The sequence below is a fragment of the Pectinophora gossypiella genome, chromosome 7 (assembly GCF_024362695.1).
Source record: "Pectinophora gossypiella chromosome 7, ilPecGoss1.1, whole genome shotgun sequence".
In the NCBI taxonomy this organism is placed as follows: domain Eukaryota; kingdom Metazoa; phylum Arthropoda; class Insecta; order Lepidoptera; family Gelechiidae; genus Pectinophora; species Pectinophora gossypiella.
The window spans coordinates 7248010-7264746 of NC_065410.1; the positions used below are offsets into that span (position 1 = coordinate 7248010).

Below are 16737 nucleotides of genomic sequence, written 5' to 3' on the forward strand. Positions count from 1 at the left end.
TATTCGTTACAATTAAAGTGTAATATAATTGCCCGCATTGAACCCGCATTGGAGCAGCGTGGTGGAGTATGCTCCGTACCCCCTCCGGTTGATTGAGGGGAGGCCTGTGGGACGTATATAGGCAGTTTATGTTAATTAGCTTGTCATTTTAGAAGTTTTTTAGGTCACAAAAAAGTTGTTGCAAACCATGTTTCGTCTCAACCAGACACTGGAGAAATAACATCTAGCAATAAAACTTGCAGAGGCGGGTAAAGTTGTACCGGCTAGTTAGTCCTATACTTATAAGTTACCGAGATAAATGTGCAGCTTTATTGACACACTAGGTATATATATTTGCGGACGGAAAATTCGACTTCAATCAAAATGGTATTGTACGAAGATGTGATATCGTTCTTTATTTTTAATGTCATGAAAAGAACCGTCTCAAATATGCCAACATATTCTGATTTATGTCAAAACAAATTAAGTTGAAAGTATATTTCATATCGTACTCCTCAATTAGGGGAAACATTTACGTCAGAATAATGTGATGGATATTTATTTGGGTAACTTCCGTATTCTTGTACTTAGCGCACGTTATAAGACTCTTCTAGACATTTATTATGTTTGTATGAACTCTAAATGTATTTTTAAAGCAGCTTCTTTGCTGCAAAATTTCTTCAGACGTACGCACGTGCGTATCATTCCTCGTTTATGTCGAACGTAAATATCTGGTTGAAACTACGATTAGTTGATGTCCTTAATGGCTCAACATAAAACATGCGTAAGTATTATAATTATAATGTTCTTGCCAATAATATAACATCACAAGGGTGCTGATTCCAGTGTACACCATCTAATTTTATTTTAAGTCATACCTGTCATTTTCTTATCCGCCGAAAAAGAAAGGGACGGGTAATCGACAGGCATGAAATTTATGGAACATACGTCAATTATAGGCAGAAGTTTAAAAAACCCATCCAAAATTTTATATTGGTTGCATATTAATTATACTTCGGGTCTCAACCGAAGACGATTACTTTATTACTTGCAGCAGTACATGAGTTGGTGTCATCTCCGTCACATATTTAGAGCCTAATATCACAAAAAAACAAAACCTATTTCCTTTCTCCCTCCAACACTGCATCGGTAATGCACCCGCACGATGACCTCATTACGTGTTTTTGTGTTATCCAAGTCACACGTTCTACGTTTTGTTGAGAAATTATTTTTCGTTAGCAATTACCGACGTACAATAATGGGAAAAAGGAAGCGATCGGCATCGAGGGATAGTGATTATGATGGCATTTTGCGAAAAATGAGGAGGTTGGAGCGTAAAATTAAGAAAAGACAAAGACAACGGTCATTATCTGTGTCGTCGGAAGATTCACGGCCAGATTATACAGGTAAATCGTTTATTTATTTGTATGCGTACCTACGTTCAAATATTGTTATTCTATATGACACTACCCTATTTTTTTCTTTATAATAAAAATATAATATAACAACACAAATATAACATAGCACCACGCCAGTATCCCCTAAGGGGTACACAGAGGGTGTATAGTATATATAATAGGGACTTCACGTAAATCGTGATAACAGTTCCCAACTCCACTTTCAAAGTGTCGAGGCACGTTTTTACTCCACGTTTACCGTGTAGAGGATTTATATCTTATTTTACTCCACTTTTATAGTGTTGAGGCATTTTTTACTCCACGTAAACCGTGTAGAGGATCAATATATTTATTATGCTCCACTTTTATAGTGTTGAGGAACACACTCCACGTAAACTGTGTCGAGGGATTTTATAAGAAATATTAGTGCTTAGAATACTGTAAATCGTGTTGGTCGTTAATATACCTACCTTCTTACTTAGACTGGTATTTTAAATACCCATCTCATTTTGTAGGTGGAGGCCATCTAGAAGAAACCCTCTATGACGAGGTTATTACTATTGACAATAACGAGTGCTCGCCTACTCAGCTCGAGACAACTGAGCCAGCCGACACCGATGATCCAAGCGAACCGGCGGCGCCGGCGGCGCCGGCGGCGAGCGCAGATGTACAGGATGATGCTACAGAGGCGCCGTTAGAACCTGAAGTTCTACAACTCCTTGGTGAAGACCTTGTGAATCAAAAAAGTTTCGGAGATAATTTGCATAAGGACATTGCTCCTAGATGGACGCATATTCTTGTTAATGGCCTGTCTAAAGATAACCAATCCGAACTGTTGAAACGTTACTTACCACCAGAGAATTGTCCAAATCTAAGAGCACCAAAACTCAATTTAGAAATAAAAGCGGCTCTTCCGGACATAAATGTAAAAAAAGATTTGTACAACCAAGGTAAACAAAACCAACTAGCTAGTAGTCTCGCTGCAATTGGACAAGTCTTAAATTGGGCCCTTGCATCTAAAAGTACGGTTCCTCAGGATATAATAAAGACTTTGAGTGACGCTGGAAGACTTATTTGCGACAGTCATTACAGAGAATCACAAGCTCGCAGGTACGCTGCGCTAAATATTCTCAATAAAAATATCAGAGATACGGTGAAAAATACTAAGATAGATGAACATCTTTTTGGATCTGATTTGTCAGAACATATCAAATCATCGAAAGCCATTACCAGGACTGGATCGGAATTGAAACAGGCGCCACGAACTCCATACAAGGCGCCTCCAGCTCCACAAGTGCAGAGGGGAGCTTTAAACTCGAGGGGGGCGTCGCGTGCAGCAGCGGCAGAGCCGCGGACGAACCCCGCAGCACGCCGGCCGCCGCGGGATCGCCGCCAGGACTCGGCGCGGGGTCGCCGCCCCAACACCGCACACACGCGCCAGCAGGCGAGGGGACGCCAGTAGAAATCCTACCACAGGTACCTATAGCTGGTCGATTAAAATACTTTTACGACAAATGGAGTGAACTTACAGAAGATCCTATAATTTTGTCATGGGTGAAAGGGTATAAAATACCCTTCCAAGATAAGCCCATGCAACACATTCAAGAACAAAATAACATCTGTAGTTCCAATTCTCAAGCCAAAATTATTGATGAAAGCATCACAGAACTATTAGACTCAGATTTCATTTCGCCTTGTACTCCATGTGAAGGACAATTTATATCACCTATTTTTACAGTACCTAAGCCGAATGGAAAACATAGGTTTATATTAAATTTAAAGAAACTAAATAAATTCATTCAAGTTCAACATTTTAAAATGGAGGACTATCGAACAGCTATAAAACTACTAAACAAAAACTATTTCATGTCTACAATAGATCTTCAGGATGCTTATTTTTTAATATCTGTAGATGAAAATGACAGAAAAATGCTGCGTTTTCAGTGGCGATCACAACTATATCAGTTTAACGTTCTTCCATTTGGCTTGTGTACTGCACCTTTTGTCTTTCCGAAATTATTAAAACCTGTTCTACAATATTTACGTGCCTCTGGACTGCTATCAGTAACATACTTAGATGACTTTTTATGTATAGGCAAATCTTATGACGAATGTTTATTAAACGTAAACAATACAATACATATTTTGGAATCTTTAGGATTTGTTATAAACGTTAAAAAAAGCGTTATGATACCAAATAAGATATGCAAATTCTTAGGTTTTATTCTAAATACTACGGACATGATTATTACTTTACCTGTGGAAAAGAAACAACGCATTAGAAATAAAGCAACGGAGCTTATGCGTAAAAATATGTGTTCTATTAGATTCTTCGCAGAATTCATAGGCCTTTTGACCTCCGCATGCCCAGCTGTTAGTTACGGTTGGGTGTACACCAAACTGTTTGAACGCGAAAAGTTTTTAGCTTTAAATTATTCAGACGACTATAGTAGGTCAATGATACTTAAAAATATTCTAAAAAATGATTTAATATGGTGGAGAGACAATATATCATCGTCATTCTGTCCTATTCGAAAAAACATTTTCTCTCTAGAAGTCTTTAGTGATGCATCTAATACTGGATGGGGCGCATCATGCGGCGGTCAAAATGCAAATGGCAACTGGTCTAAGACTGAATCGACCCTACATATAAATACTCTCGAGCTTAAGGCCGCATTTTACGGACTAAAGATATTTACTGCAGACTTGCGAGATTGTGATGTTCTTTTGAGAATTGATAACACCACTGCCATTTGTTACATTAATAGAATGGGCGGTGTGCAACACCCTCATTTAAATGAACTTGCCCGTAATATTTGGCAGTTGTGTGAGGTAAAAAACATCTTTGTATTTGCCTCCTACATCAAGTCGAGTGATAATGTAATAGCAGATCGGGAATCTCGTCGATTAAATATAGACACAGAATGGGAAATTTCTAAACAAGCATTTTTACAAATTACAAATACATTAGGAAACCCTGAATTTGACCTTTTTGCAAGTGCTCAGAACTATAAATGCGTTAGATATGCATCATGGAAACTTGATCCTTATTCTGAAGTGGTTGACGCGTTTACTTTTGGTTGGCAGAACATCAATTTTTACGCGTTCCCTCCTTTCAGTTTAATAACTAGGGTTCTAGAAAAAATAATCACGGATAAAGCCAAAGGTATCGTAGTGGTACCCTACTGGCCATCACAGCCATGGTACCCCTTGTGGTCTAGACTTGTTATATCAGAAAAAATATACTTTGGACCTGATAAATGTTTATTATACTCTCCTTTCAGGGACTGCCATCCACTCCACGCAGACCTTATCCTGGTGGCAGCCAAATTATCAGGGAGTCAATGATTAGGCGTGGTGTACCACAAGAGTCCCTAGATATATTGATGGCGTCTTTTGCATCAAATACATTAATTCAATATAACAGTTCAATAAAGTCTTGGTGGCTATATTGTAAAAATAATCATTTTGATATTTATGAGGCTAACACTAGTACAGTAATACTATATTTAACCAAGAAGTTTGAGGAAGGCGTTGGATACAGTAGTCTAAATACACATAGGTCTGCTTTATCAATCATTCTTGGTACCCATATTACTTTAAATGACTGTGTCAATCGTTTTTTAAAGGGCGTGTATAGGCTTAAGCCTCCTAAACCTAAATATAATTCAACATGGGATACAAATACAGTGATAGACTACCTTTCCAATATGCATCCATATGATAATATTTCGTTAGCTGATTTGTCATATAAAGCTTGTACTTTACTAGCAATAGCCTCTGCCCAAAGGATGCAGACTCTTGGTCTGATCAAAATAAACAATATATTATTACAAACTAATATGATTGTGATTAGAATCACCGACTTAATCAAAACCTCGAAACCTGGAGCCTGCCAACCACTAATCAAATTACCTTTCATTCATGAAAACCCTAGTATTTGCCCGGCGCTAGCAATCAAAACTTATTTAGAGAGAACCAAAGATTTGCGTGGTAATCAAGAACACCTTTTCATAGGGATACGTAAACCTTATAAAAACGTGGTTCTCAAACTTTGGCGAAATGGGTTAAAAAGGTACTGCAAGACAGTGGAATTGATATAACGATATTTGGAGCTCACAGTACTCGAGCAGCGTCCACATCTGCGGCTCACAGGTCGGGGGTTAATTTGGAAGTGGTTCGCAAGGCTGCAGGCTGGAGCGACTCCTCGAATGTATTTCTAAAATATTATTTTAGAGAGGTTGTACATACAGACAATAACGAATTTGTAAATGCTGTATTAAACACAAATTAAGTTAGGAACTTACACATTGAGGTTAATTACACTTATATTATTAACTTTCATAGGTTAAGAGAACTATAAATGTATTTTTACCTTTCTGATCATATTCTTTGATTAAATATTACAAATGTTATTATAATATATAGTTTATTACATTAAAACTTACGATTACAACATTTTTCTTTTTTACAATATTACATTGCTCTGAACATCTGCAAGTAATAAAGTAATCGTCTTCGGTTGAGACCCGAAGTATAATTAAGAATCAAACGAACTTACCTAGTGATGTTTGATTCCAATTATGCGAGGGTCTCAACCGAAGACGATTACTCCATCCCGACCTCACCCACCCAAAAAAAAAAAAAAAAAAAAATGTTTATTACACAAAAACCTTACTCTGAAACAATGAGGTCATCGTGCGGGTGCATTACCGATGCAGTGTTGGAGGGAGAAAGGAAATAGGTTTTGTTTTTTTGTGATATTAGGCTCTAAATATGTGACGGAGATGACACCAACTCATGTACTGCTGCAAGTAATAAAGTAATCGTCTTCGGTTGAGACCCTCGCATAATTGGAATCAAACATCACTAGGTAAGTTCGTTTGATTCTTAATTATGAGCTAGATGTCTATTTCATTCACCCGAGTTAATTATTCATTGTAAAATTAACATGACAATCGTCCGTCCCTTTCCTTTTCAGTGGATAAAGAAATGACAGGTATAACTTAAAATAAAATTAGGATGTGTCTGCAGGAATCGGGGCCATTGCGAAAGAATCACGAGAGAGCTATATCACTTTTGTCAATATCAACCATTATACCCCTTATGAAAGTCAAAGAATTGAAATTTGAAAGACAAAGACGGAGAATGCTGCACCGACTACTTAAATTTTCTCGGTATTTTCCTTCACGATTACTAAGGACACTTGAAGAATTAGACTAGATTAAGATGAAAAAAAAAACATCTAACAGTGTAGCAGCGTGGAGAAGTATTCTTAATATTCCAACAAAGTGGTCTTAAGATGCGATATATTATGCTGTCATCACTAGATTAACAGCTATGCTCTTATCGGTGTAGTATTCTCCATGCTACTTTTTAGAAAAAATAGAGCAGTAGTTTCCCTCTTGTTTTCCGCCCCACAGTACTCTGTCTGAGTGGGATGGGCCCAGAGTAGTCTATTTTAAAGCCGTACTAGGACTCCTGTCCTCCGCCTCTGAATAGCACTGACAGTTACTGCTGCTCTCTGTCAATTTCCAGGTTACAGTCCCTATGACTCGTTTCTAAAGCCTCTATTATGCTGTAAAGGTTTAATTTACCCTGACTTGTGAAGAACGAGAGATACAATCGTATGACCTTTGAACGTTCGACGTTCGATCCAGAGATTTAGGCACCTGATTAGAATAACGTCATGCATCGTTAAACTCACAAATCAAAATCCATCTGTCTCGATCACATTAACTGTCTATCATCAATCATATAACGCTTTGAAATTGAAACACAGTCGCTTTGAAATGCACGTCGTAGTTAAGTAGATTTGTAATAATTAGTGGACTACCCATCTGTTACAGATTCTATTCAAATCCATCAATTCACCAGGGATTTGTTTGTTGCATTCAACGGTCCGTATATTAACGGGATATACGCAACTAATCACATTTTTGTTCTATTGACAAAGTTTTAACGTAATTGGTACTGGTGTGGTGGCCGCTAACCTGCAATGGAGCAGCGTGGTGGAGTATGCTCTGTACCACTTTCTGGTTGATTGGAGGGAGGCCTGTGTCCAGCAGTGGGATGTATACATATAGGTTGTTTATCATGTTATGGTACTGGTGTCTAGTGGGTAGGCCCGCTACTAGGTGAACTGACGATCTGGTAAAGGTCGCGGGAAGCCGTTGGATGCGGGTAGCGCGGGACCGATCGTCGTGGAGATCCTTGGGGGAGGCCTATGCCCAGCAGTGGGCGTCGTACGACTGATAATGATGATGATGATGATGGTACTGGTGTAGATTTTAAAGTTTAGGTTTATAATTTTTTACTTTTTTTAAGGAGATCTTAGGTAATATCGTTCCGGCGTGTAAGATAAGCAGCTGAAAGTGATGTATGTAAGTTATATATCCACTTCCAAGTCCAATAAGTAGCAGTATGTGAGACATAAATATTGAGATATTTAGTTAAGAATTTATGATTATTAATTTAATTCTTATAAAGTAAATTTATATATTAAATTTATATTAAAATATTATTATATAATTAAATTATCGAGTTAAAGATGTAGTTATATTGTATAAACATAACAAGGTATACCTGTTGCAGTCAAAACCTATTTATGTTAAAATGGGTTTTCCCCAGTTTAAACTAGTTTTTGCACCAGTAAGGCTATCATGCGCAACGTGATAACATTTTGTAACGGCCATTTTATCAAGTCTGACGATAATGTTGTTTTGTCGATTGTTGCTAATATGTGAACCCAAATAAATTGTGTCGTTCTAAATACGAACAAAATCACGTGACACGCATTTTAGGGAAAAAAACACTTATTGAAAACAAAACTTATTGATTTCGACAATTTTTTTAATGAATCGATCGATAAGTTTAACAGGCCTTGGTTAAATTTTGGGTCTGGCAGTACACTCCCTCTGCTCGGCTCGTAAGCTGCGGTCTAGAAGTATGACATCAAACTAACTTTTTGTTTTTTTACGATATGACATGCCTACCGCGTACCTCCCCGCCGCGGGGGCACTGAGAAGGTTATGTCTGTCTTGCACCGACTAAAACCACTCGGTGCCCGTATTACCGCCATCTTCTTCTTCTATCGTGTGAGTTGTGAAGTGGATTACCGAACTCATCTACCCTGGTGTCTGGGTTCCAATTGAGCCGCCAAAGGCCCCTGACATGGCTCATGTAACGACTACTTACTTTCATCAAGAAGCCATTTAAATACCGCCATGATGACAGAGCTAGTGCTCGTTTGGGGAGCATCCTAACCTATAATAATAATAATAATAAATAATAAATCATTTATTTCAAGAAATATGTCTCATAATTATTTGTTAGTAAACTTATGTCTTCTCTAGATGTTAGTAGGCTTATCTAATAGAAGATGCTATGACATGCAAGTCACAGCATCAACGCTGATACGGGTAGTCGACCCGCGCACCTACCAACGCCAGGGTGGGGTTGCCGCTGCCCCGCACCTTGAGCACCAGAGACGTGGCTTCCTCCTAGTCGCATAAAAGCAGTGGACACGAGCTTCAGCGTACATGCCCAAGGCGCTACAGATGCGAGGCAGCCGCAACAACACCCTAAGAGCGTTGTTGAACTGGACGTGGATGGTCTATAAAAAATCTAGTACTAACAAAAAATCTCTTTCAAACGGGTCAAAAACTGGTTTTACCTGTTACAGACATCTGTCATCATCACCAGCCCATTAACGTCCTCACTACTGGGGCACGGGCCTTCCCTATGGATGGATAGGGAGAACGGGCCTTAAACCATCACGCGGGCCCAGTGCGGATTGATGGTTATTAACGACTGCTAATGCAGCCGGGACCAACGGCTTAACGTGCCTTCCGAAGCACGGAGGAGCTCGAGATGAAAACTTTTTTTTTGTAAGTCACTCATCCTATGACCGGCCTTTGCGAAAGTTGCTCAACTTCAACAATCGCAGACCGAACGCGTTTACCGCTGCGCCACCGAGCTCCTCCTGTTACAGATGTACCCTGTGTTATATGTATCCATATTCAATATACTTTAACTGTAACATAATTCACTTCAAAGGCTTACGGTGCTCACGCTACAATGCTCTACACGGTTTTAAAAGGTGAAGTAACGTATCTATTTGAGGCAATAAATGCCTAGATATAGGGCGAACATGGATCAAATGATCGTGTTGATATTTCCAACTCAAACAACCAAAGAAGTAAGTTTCATGCAACTGTAGAGTTTGTTTAACGAATTTATTTTCAGTAGGCACAACAACGTTTAGGTGCTTACAAAGAAAATATTGCAAAACTCTGACTCGTTTTTATTAGGTATTAATATACAGGGTGTTAGTGACATCGTAACAAAAACTTTGAGGGGTGATTGAGGCCATGATTCTGAGATGATATCAAGTGGAATTTTCCGTCGCAAAAGTATGGAACTGAAAATAATTAAAAAAAAAACACAAAAATTTTCATGAATATACAGACTGAAAATTCCACTTGATATCAACTCAGAATCATGGTCTGAACCATCCCCCTCAGTATTCGTTACGGTGTCACTAACACCTATACCTACTTGTATGGCTACCGTATGTACTTGTGCGGGGTGTAAATGACATCGTAACGAATACTGAGGGGGAAGATTCAGCTGATTATTCTGAGTTAATATCAAGTGGAATTTTCCATCGCAAAAGTATACAATTGAAAATAATTTTAAAAAACTAAAAAAAAAAAACATGAATTTTGCGACGAAAAATTCCACCTGATATTAACTCAGAATCATGGTCTGAATCATCCCCCTGAGTATTCGTTACGATGTCACTAACACTCTGTATATGTAATGTTTTGTCCCGAGAAAAATCTTAATGCGGTTCACAGAATACATCTACTTACCAAGTTTCATCAGTATAGTTTCCTTATAGTTTCTGAAAAAAAAAGTAGCTATGACATACGGGCGGACAGACGAGGGTTCCGTTTTTTGTCATTTGGCTACGGAACCCTAAAAACGAAAATCATTAAGGTATTACCTAATTAGTTTGCCTAATATCATAGGTAACTAATTCAAGATACATTACGGATTACGTGACGGAGCTTACAAAATATATTTTAATACTAGCATAGAGCTTAGTCTCAATGAATACCTACTACCTACCTACCTACCTACCTACCTACCTACCTACCTACCTACCTACTGGTTGTTATCTCGCTAATTATTCTGGAGAAATCCTATTATTTGGTAAGTTAATAAATACACGATATATCTAGAGACATCTTTAAATAAGCTTTTGAATATTGTATCTCAATTTACTTTGATATTAGATAAAATACTAAGTCTTTTCGTAAAAGATTTATTTCTTAAAAGATATAAATTTAGTACGCATTACGATCATATTTTAACTCTTGATTATTAGAGTTCATGACCTTTCGTTTGCAAAGAGCCAATGTACGTGAGATATCGAAAGACACGTATTAGATTCATGAACAGTCTTAAATGCAGACACTTAGTACTGATTTGCATAATCACAAAGAAGGATAAAATTGAAAAGAATATATTACAAATCTTCGAAAAATTAAAATAGTGAATTTAAATGTGTACTCGTCTATCCATTTAGTATTATCATTATTGTATCTACCTACAAAATGTAAAAACAGACGATGAGTTGCGGTGTACAGAAAACCCTGTCGATAGGTTTATGAGACACCGTTTTGATTGTAAAATGTTTATTGTTACTTTTAATAAATAATAATAATAACATAATGAATTAAAACTTGTAGTTTTATGAACTACTACATGAATTTTGTTTTACCCCTTGTTGGTAGATCGCCACTGACGGTTCTGAGCGCTCGATTAGTTTTAGAACACACACGTCTACCAACTCGGGGAAAATACCTAAAATTCTAGGTCTATTAGTCCATACGGACACCGCCTGGGAGTCGCAGAAGTATACGTGCGCGATCCCGTGCCTCAATACTCATACTCCCACTCTTCTTCTATCGTGTGGGTTGTGAGGTGAATTACCAATCTCATCAACCCTGGTGGCAGGGTTAGGGAGCCGCCAAAGGCCCCTGAGATGGCTCATGTAACGACTACTTACATCAGTAAGTAGTAACCGGGTCCAATGGTTTAACGTGCCTTCCGGAGCACGGATCATCTTACTTTTTTGACAATCTGGTGATCACCCTGTAATGTCCTAACCAAACTAGGGATCACAAAGTGTTTTTTTTGATATATCCCCACCGGGATTCGAACCTGGGACTTCCGGATCGTGAGCCCAGCGCGACCACGCGCACTGGACCGCGGAGGCTCCCACTGAGGCAGTATGATGAACACTGTTGGGTTTTAGTGGGTAAACAGACTCCATTTTCCGGAGTCCCACATAACCCGTCGTCGTCCCCATGGCAGCGGGTATGCGTAAATGCATTTCCCAACGTTAAAAAAAAGGATTTTCAATTTTATCTAGTCAAACATGGGTTAGTATGAAACATTATTTCAGCCCATTTTATCGTCAAGTGCTTCACAAAATTTATAATTCATCCTCAGGATTTTGGGGGTGGTTCGACAAAATCCCTAAGGGTTTATATGGAAAACGTATAGCAGTAGAGGGAAAAAATCTTTAGAAAAACATTGTGTTTACTGTTTCTAGTTCAGCTTGTTTTACGCAGAGAAGTTTTTAAAACTTTCTTGTTCGATAATTTAAATAAAATGTTGTTGCTAATTTGTTTGGCATAACGTAAATCTATACTACATGATTTTATATACTGCCAACAAGAACGTTTTCATATAAAATGATGCGAAGAAGAGATCAAATCGATTGTATTGTCAATAATTTATGAGATCACATGTACGTAGAGCCAAGCTTCTAACTTTACACACCCTTACTATACAAACACTAAGTTTATAAACTCTACATGTTAATTAATGTTACTTAAATGAAATATAGGGCTTGTCCTTTTCGTTACTACAAGAACTATTTAATAGAATGGCAATGTTCTTACAGTAAATATTTTTTTGCCCGTGGTGATGAAATAAAATCGTCTTTTTTCATCTAATATGTGCATCATATTGTTATTACTAAGTTTTATTTGCGGGTTTCCTTGTATTTACTCGGTAACTACGTTCAATTGATAATATTCTCAGTCATTTTGCGAATAAGTTTTAACTCCAAATCTTGCATAGAACACGTATCGGAAGCACGTTATCTTAATAAATAAAATCCAAAAATAATGGTATTAAAAATATAAGATTAAAAACCAAAACTCAACTACGTGATTTTTCCGTTTTAATATTTAATCGTATATTAAATATTTATTAACATATCACATCCAGTGTAATACTACCAATACACTTATTATTTACTTTAATAATTTCGTTGTATGGGAGAGAATAAAAAATTTCAGCTTTCAGCTGTTTACATTCATACGTAATATTATAAGGTATCACACGTATTAGCCACCGAAAAAAGCTGCAAAAAAACCTCGGGACAAGGCCCTAAACGTTATTTAAAAAAAAAACAACATAAAATATTATTATACATTTAGCTGTCTAATGTTAGTTGCCTGACAGTTAATCCCATGCATTCATATCTTCTAAATAATCACTGACATTGTAACAACCTTTTTTACAAAATTTCTGTTAATTACGCCCAGGTGTTCCTTTTCAGACACTTCTGCAGCCATTCGTTCATTATCTGTATATGCTCATGTTCATTCACTCCTTATATAAATTTTAACATCATAATCATGATAGGTATATCATGTACCGACGGAAAATTCCATTTGATATTAAGTCAGAATTATGAGCTGAATCATCCCCCTCAGTATTTGCGACGGGCTGAACACTTTTTTTATTTAAAGATTGAGAAGATGACCTATGATCATACGCTTAATTATATACATCGTAACTTGATAGTGTAATCATTTTTGTTTGTAAGAATATTTTAGGTTGTATTAATTATGTGTTGAACTAAGCACTATTTTGATCTACATCATTAAGGTTATTCTCTAACAATGCAAGAAATTGTATACTCTTGTTTAACATGAAAGACCTGTTAAATGTATGGTTATTTGCTTTCAACCTCTGACAAAACCTTCACTACTAAGTAATATCTCTTAGTTTCTTGACGATATACCGTTTGCCCACGTCTTAACAGCCCATTAGCGTAGGGTTGCCACACAAACAAAGCGAAAAAGAAGAAATGATCAAACAAATAAATTAAGACAAATGAAGTAACAAATACGTACAATAATTTCGACCCCCGAATATGTATATACTGAAATTTTATTTTAAATGTAAAAAGTAAAAGATTTTGTCATTGTCTCTTGATTAAATTATTATAATGAAATTATTTCGATTGAAAAAAAATACATTCAGTCATTTGGTTCTTTTTGCATACTTAGATGTAAAAAATAGGCTACATATCTGCCCTTTTATAGACTAGATAAGATAAGGGTTAACACAGACTTTATCTCGTAGCACATATTTATATAGGATTTATATTGTTCCTATTTACGATTTGAATAAATTTAATACTAAACTCACAATAGCCGTTTTTATAAGGAACTACCGCACAGAAAAAATAAAATTATTCCGGGGTTACGAGAAAATTGTGATATAATTCGAATTGTGAGATGCTCGCAGCCCTAGAGGTACATTAGTACGATAAACATCTTAAACTTCATAACTCGGGTTGATGACCTCGGATCTTTCATATCAGATAAAACGACGTAAGTCAGTAAATAATACATGTTTTCTGCAAACTCAGTTTTGAAACGGCTAAAAATAAATTCAAAAGGTCAACAAACAAAGAGAACTAAACGAATACAGACTTAAAACAGATTTTGATAAAGGTGTCGAACGCTTAAAAAAAACGAAAATCCTCCTTATTATAACAAACTAGTACCAATTGTCTTGATTTCGTACTAACAGAATCACAGTCACAAATCGATAAAAGATAACATTCAACCACTTGCAAACCCTTTGGCATTGTATGAAATATGACCTTATTCAATTATATTGAAATGTTCAGAAGCTTAGGACACTGTTTTTTTTGTAATAAGGGTGCAACAAGTAATCAAATAACTTTAAAAAGACTGGATTGGCTGCTAACCAAACACCTCCAGCAACACCACAGTGGAGCAATGACCCTCTATGAACGCTTTGGTTAATCAACTGCTGACCTGTGCTCAGCAGTCGGATGTCTAAATTAATGTCCGTTTATGTCTTAAAAAGAATTAGTTCCAAAGCTAAACAACGAATCGATAGCAGACCATATTCAAGGATAAAAATATACGAAGGTACGGAAATGAAACTCACGCGCCAAGTAACATTAATAAGTTCGAAGCTGTAGACTGTATTTCGGTGACCTTGAGCACGTTAAAAAGCTATTTTATTTTCTGTGCTTCTTGGAATACTAAGATGGCTTAAAAAACTTACTTAGAAACCTATTTTTTTTTGTGCGGGATTGAGCTTTTTAGTACGTAGTTGGTTTGCAAACTAAATGTACCTATCCGAGGAAATAAATGAATGCAACTTTAGTTTTAAACTCTTGCGCAAATTCGTTCAGGTGATCTACGTAGAGTTTCGAGAGCCCAGTAGAACAAACTAACAAGTTGTTAATGTACAAGATAAAAAAAATGTTCATTGGAAGGTTTTTACAACAAGGGTATCTATTAACATCATTTGTCGCGGTAAAAGCATTAAATTTATAAATGAAGAAAGTACCTACTTACACTAAGTTTAGAGAAATAGGTCGCTTCTGTAAAAAATCGGGGGCCTGTCAAATCTTCAGTTTAAGTAAACGGACCTTGTAAAAAACGGGATAACGATAGGGAAATGGTGTTTCGGGAAACCTTTGTCTCTTATAGTGGGATATGCATGGCTTATTTTCGCTACACTCGTTCTGTTGCGGAAGAAAAATTGCATATTTATTATTAATATCCGTACGTACCTCTATATTAGAAAGGCTTAGTTCTGCCGTGCCGCGGAAGCCGTAAAAGGGAAAAAGTGATGATGAATGAATAAAGCATCTGCGCCGACTGTGGTCGCATGCGATTGGCAACAGACATGCTAAACCATAAAATAGACAGTTTGTAGCCCTAAATGAAGTGGATTTTATATCGGTACGATAAACTCAAGAATCTGCAATAGTCATTAGCTTAAAAGGGTAGCTGCTTGTTCATTCTAGAATAGAAGAACTACCCACAAAAGATATAAGTGTTATTGTATAGTACATCTTTGAATAATTTTAACAACTAAAATATATAATAGAGGCAGAGTACAACAAAATTAAGTATAAAAGGAAGTCTGCCCTATGGGCTAGTTGGGAAACTCCGTGAATAAATTATAAGCGGTTTTTACTATCATGATTTGAATTTTTTAAAGAAAATAAGGTACTTATACGTATAATAGCCCTGATTCCTGCAGACACCTCCTAATTTTACTTTAATTTAAACCTGTCATTTTCTTGTCCGGCGAAAAGGAAAGGGACGGATGGTTGACAGCTCTTAATTTTAGGAAGAATGAGTAAATGAATGAATAACCTGGGCGAATCAAAAAAGTATCTCGCTGGTACGAGTATGTAAACCGTTTGACGTGTGCTGTCAACATAATTCTGGCGGGTTATTGGCCAATGTAAAATTTTTAGACGGTTGTTTTAGATTTGTGCTTAAAATTGACGTGTGTTTCATAAATTTTATGCTTGTCGATTACCCGTCCCTTTACTTTTCGGCGGATAAGAAAATGACAGATATAACTTAAAATAAAATTAGATGGTATTTACTTCCTGTAAATACAATATTATAACCAATATTAGCACCAATATTAATAATATTCGCGATAGTCCGGTTTGGGGAACACGTGACTTACAACACGCCTCCGTATCCCTGTTTGAGTTTAAAATACTTAATTTGACTTCAGGAGTTCGAATTAAAGTTGATATCACGTAGTTTCCAAGATTTGTACATCCTATACATAGCTAACGAGAATATGTATTACAACACACCTCTGTGTAGTCCTCCAGTGACATAGGCGTGACGTTATGTTATGTTTGACTAGATATTGTGCCCACCAAAACCGAGCGGAGTCACTAATAATGTATATTGAGGAAAAAGAAAAAAATAATTAACCAGAGAGACACCCACGAAAGGCATACAAAGAACAGCTTTCATTATGAACTCACTCATGCCTACTTACTGTGCGGTATTAGTACTTATGAAATGTTCTATGGTAAATGCACACAAAGGACAATGAGTCAAAAGGTCCCCCTCCACCAACAGATTCCAGACATATCTAATTGGAAGCGTCTTAAAAAGTTTATATTTTTGTTATATGGCGACTTTCTTGAAATATGCAGGATTTAGCCGGAATTTGGGTTTTTAAG

At 36.8% G+C, this 16737-nt stretch overlaps 2 protein-coding genes across 3 annotated transcripts in view; one reads left to right on the plus strand and one right to left on the minus strand.

Moving 5' to 3' along the window:
- Positions 1–16737, minus strand: part of LOC126368077 (junctional adhesion molecule 2A-like) — a 100449-nt gene that overhangs the window by 79004 nt on the left and 4708 nt on the right. The window lies entirely within an intron of this gene.
- On the plus strand, positions 993–6064 carry LOC126368052 (uncharacterized). 2 transcript variants are annotated; one of them, XM_050011921.1, is made up of 3 exons: positions 993–1385; positions 1892–2852; positions 4661–6064. In XM_050011921.1, the coding sequence occupies exons 1-2, from the start codon at positions 1145–1147 to the stop codon at positions 2836–2838; spliced, it is 1188 nt and encodes a 395-aa protein (XP_049867878.1). In that variant the 5' UTR covers positions 993–1144; the 3' UTR covers positions 2839–2852; positions 4661–6064. The 2 variants fall into 2 exon arrangements, with proteins under 2 accessions (XP_049867878.1, XP_049867877.1); XM_050011920.1 differs by having other exon boundaries at positions 1892–6064.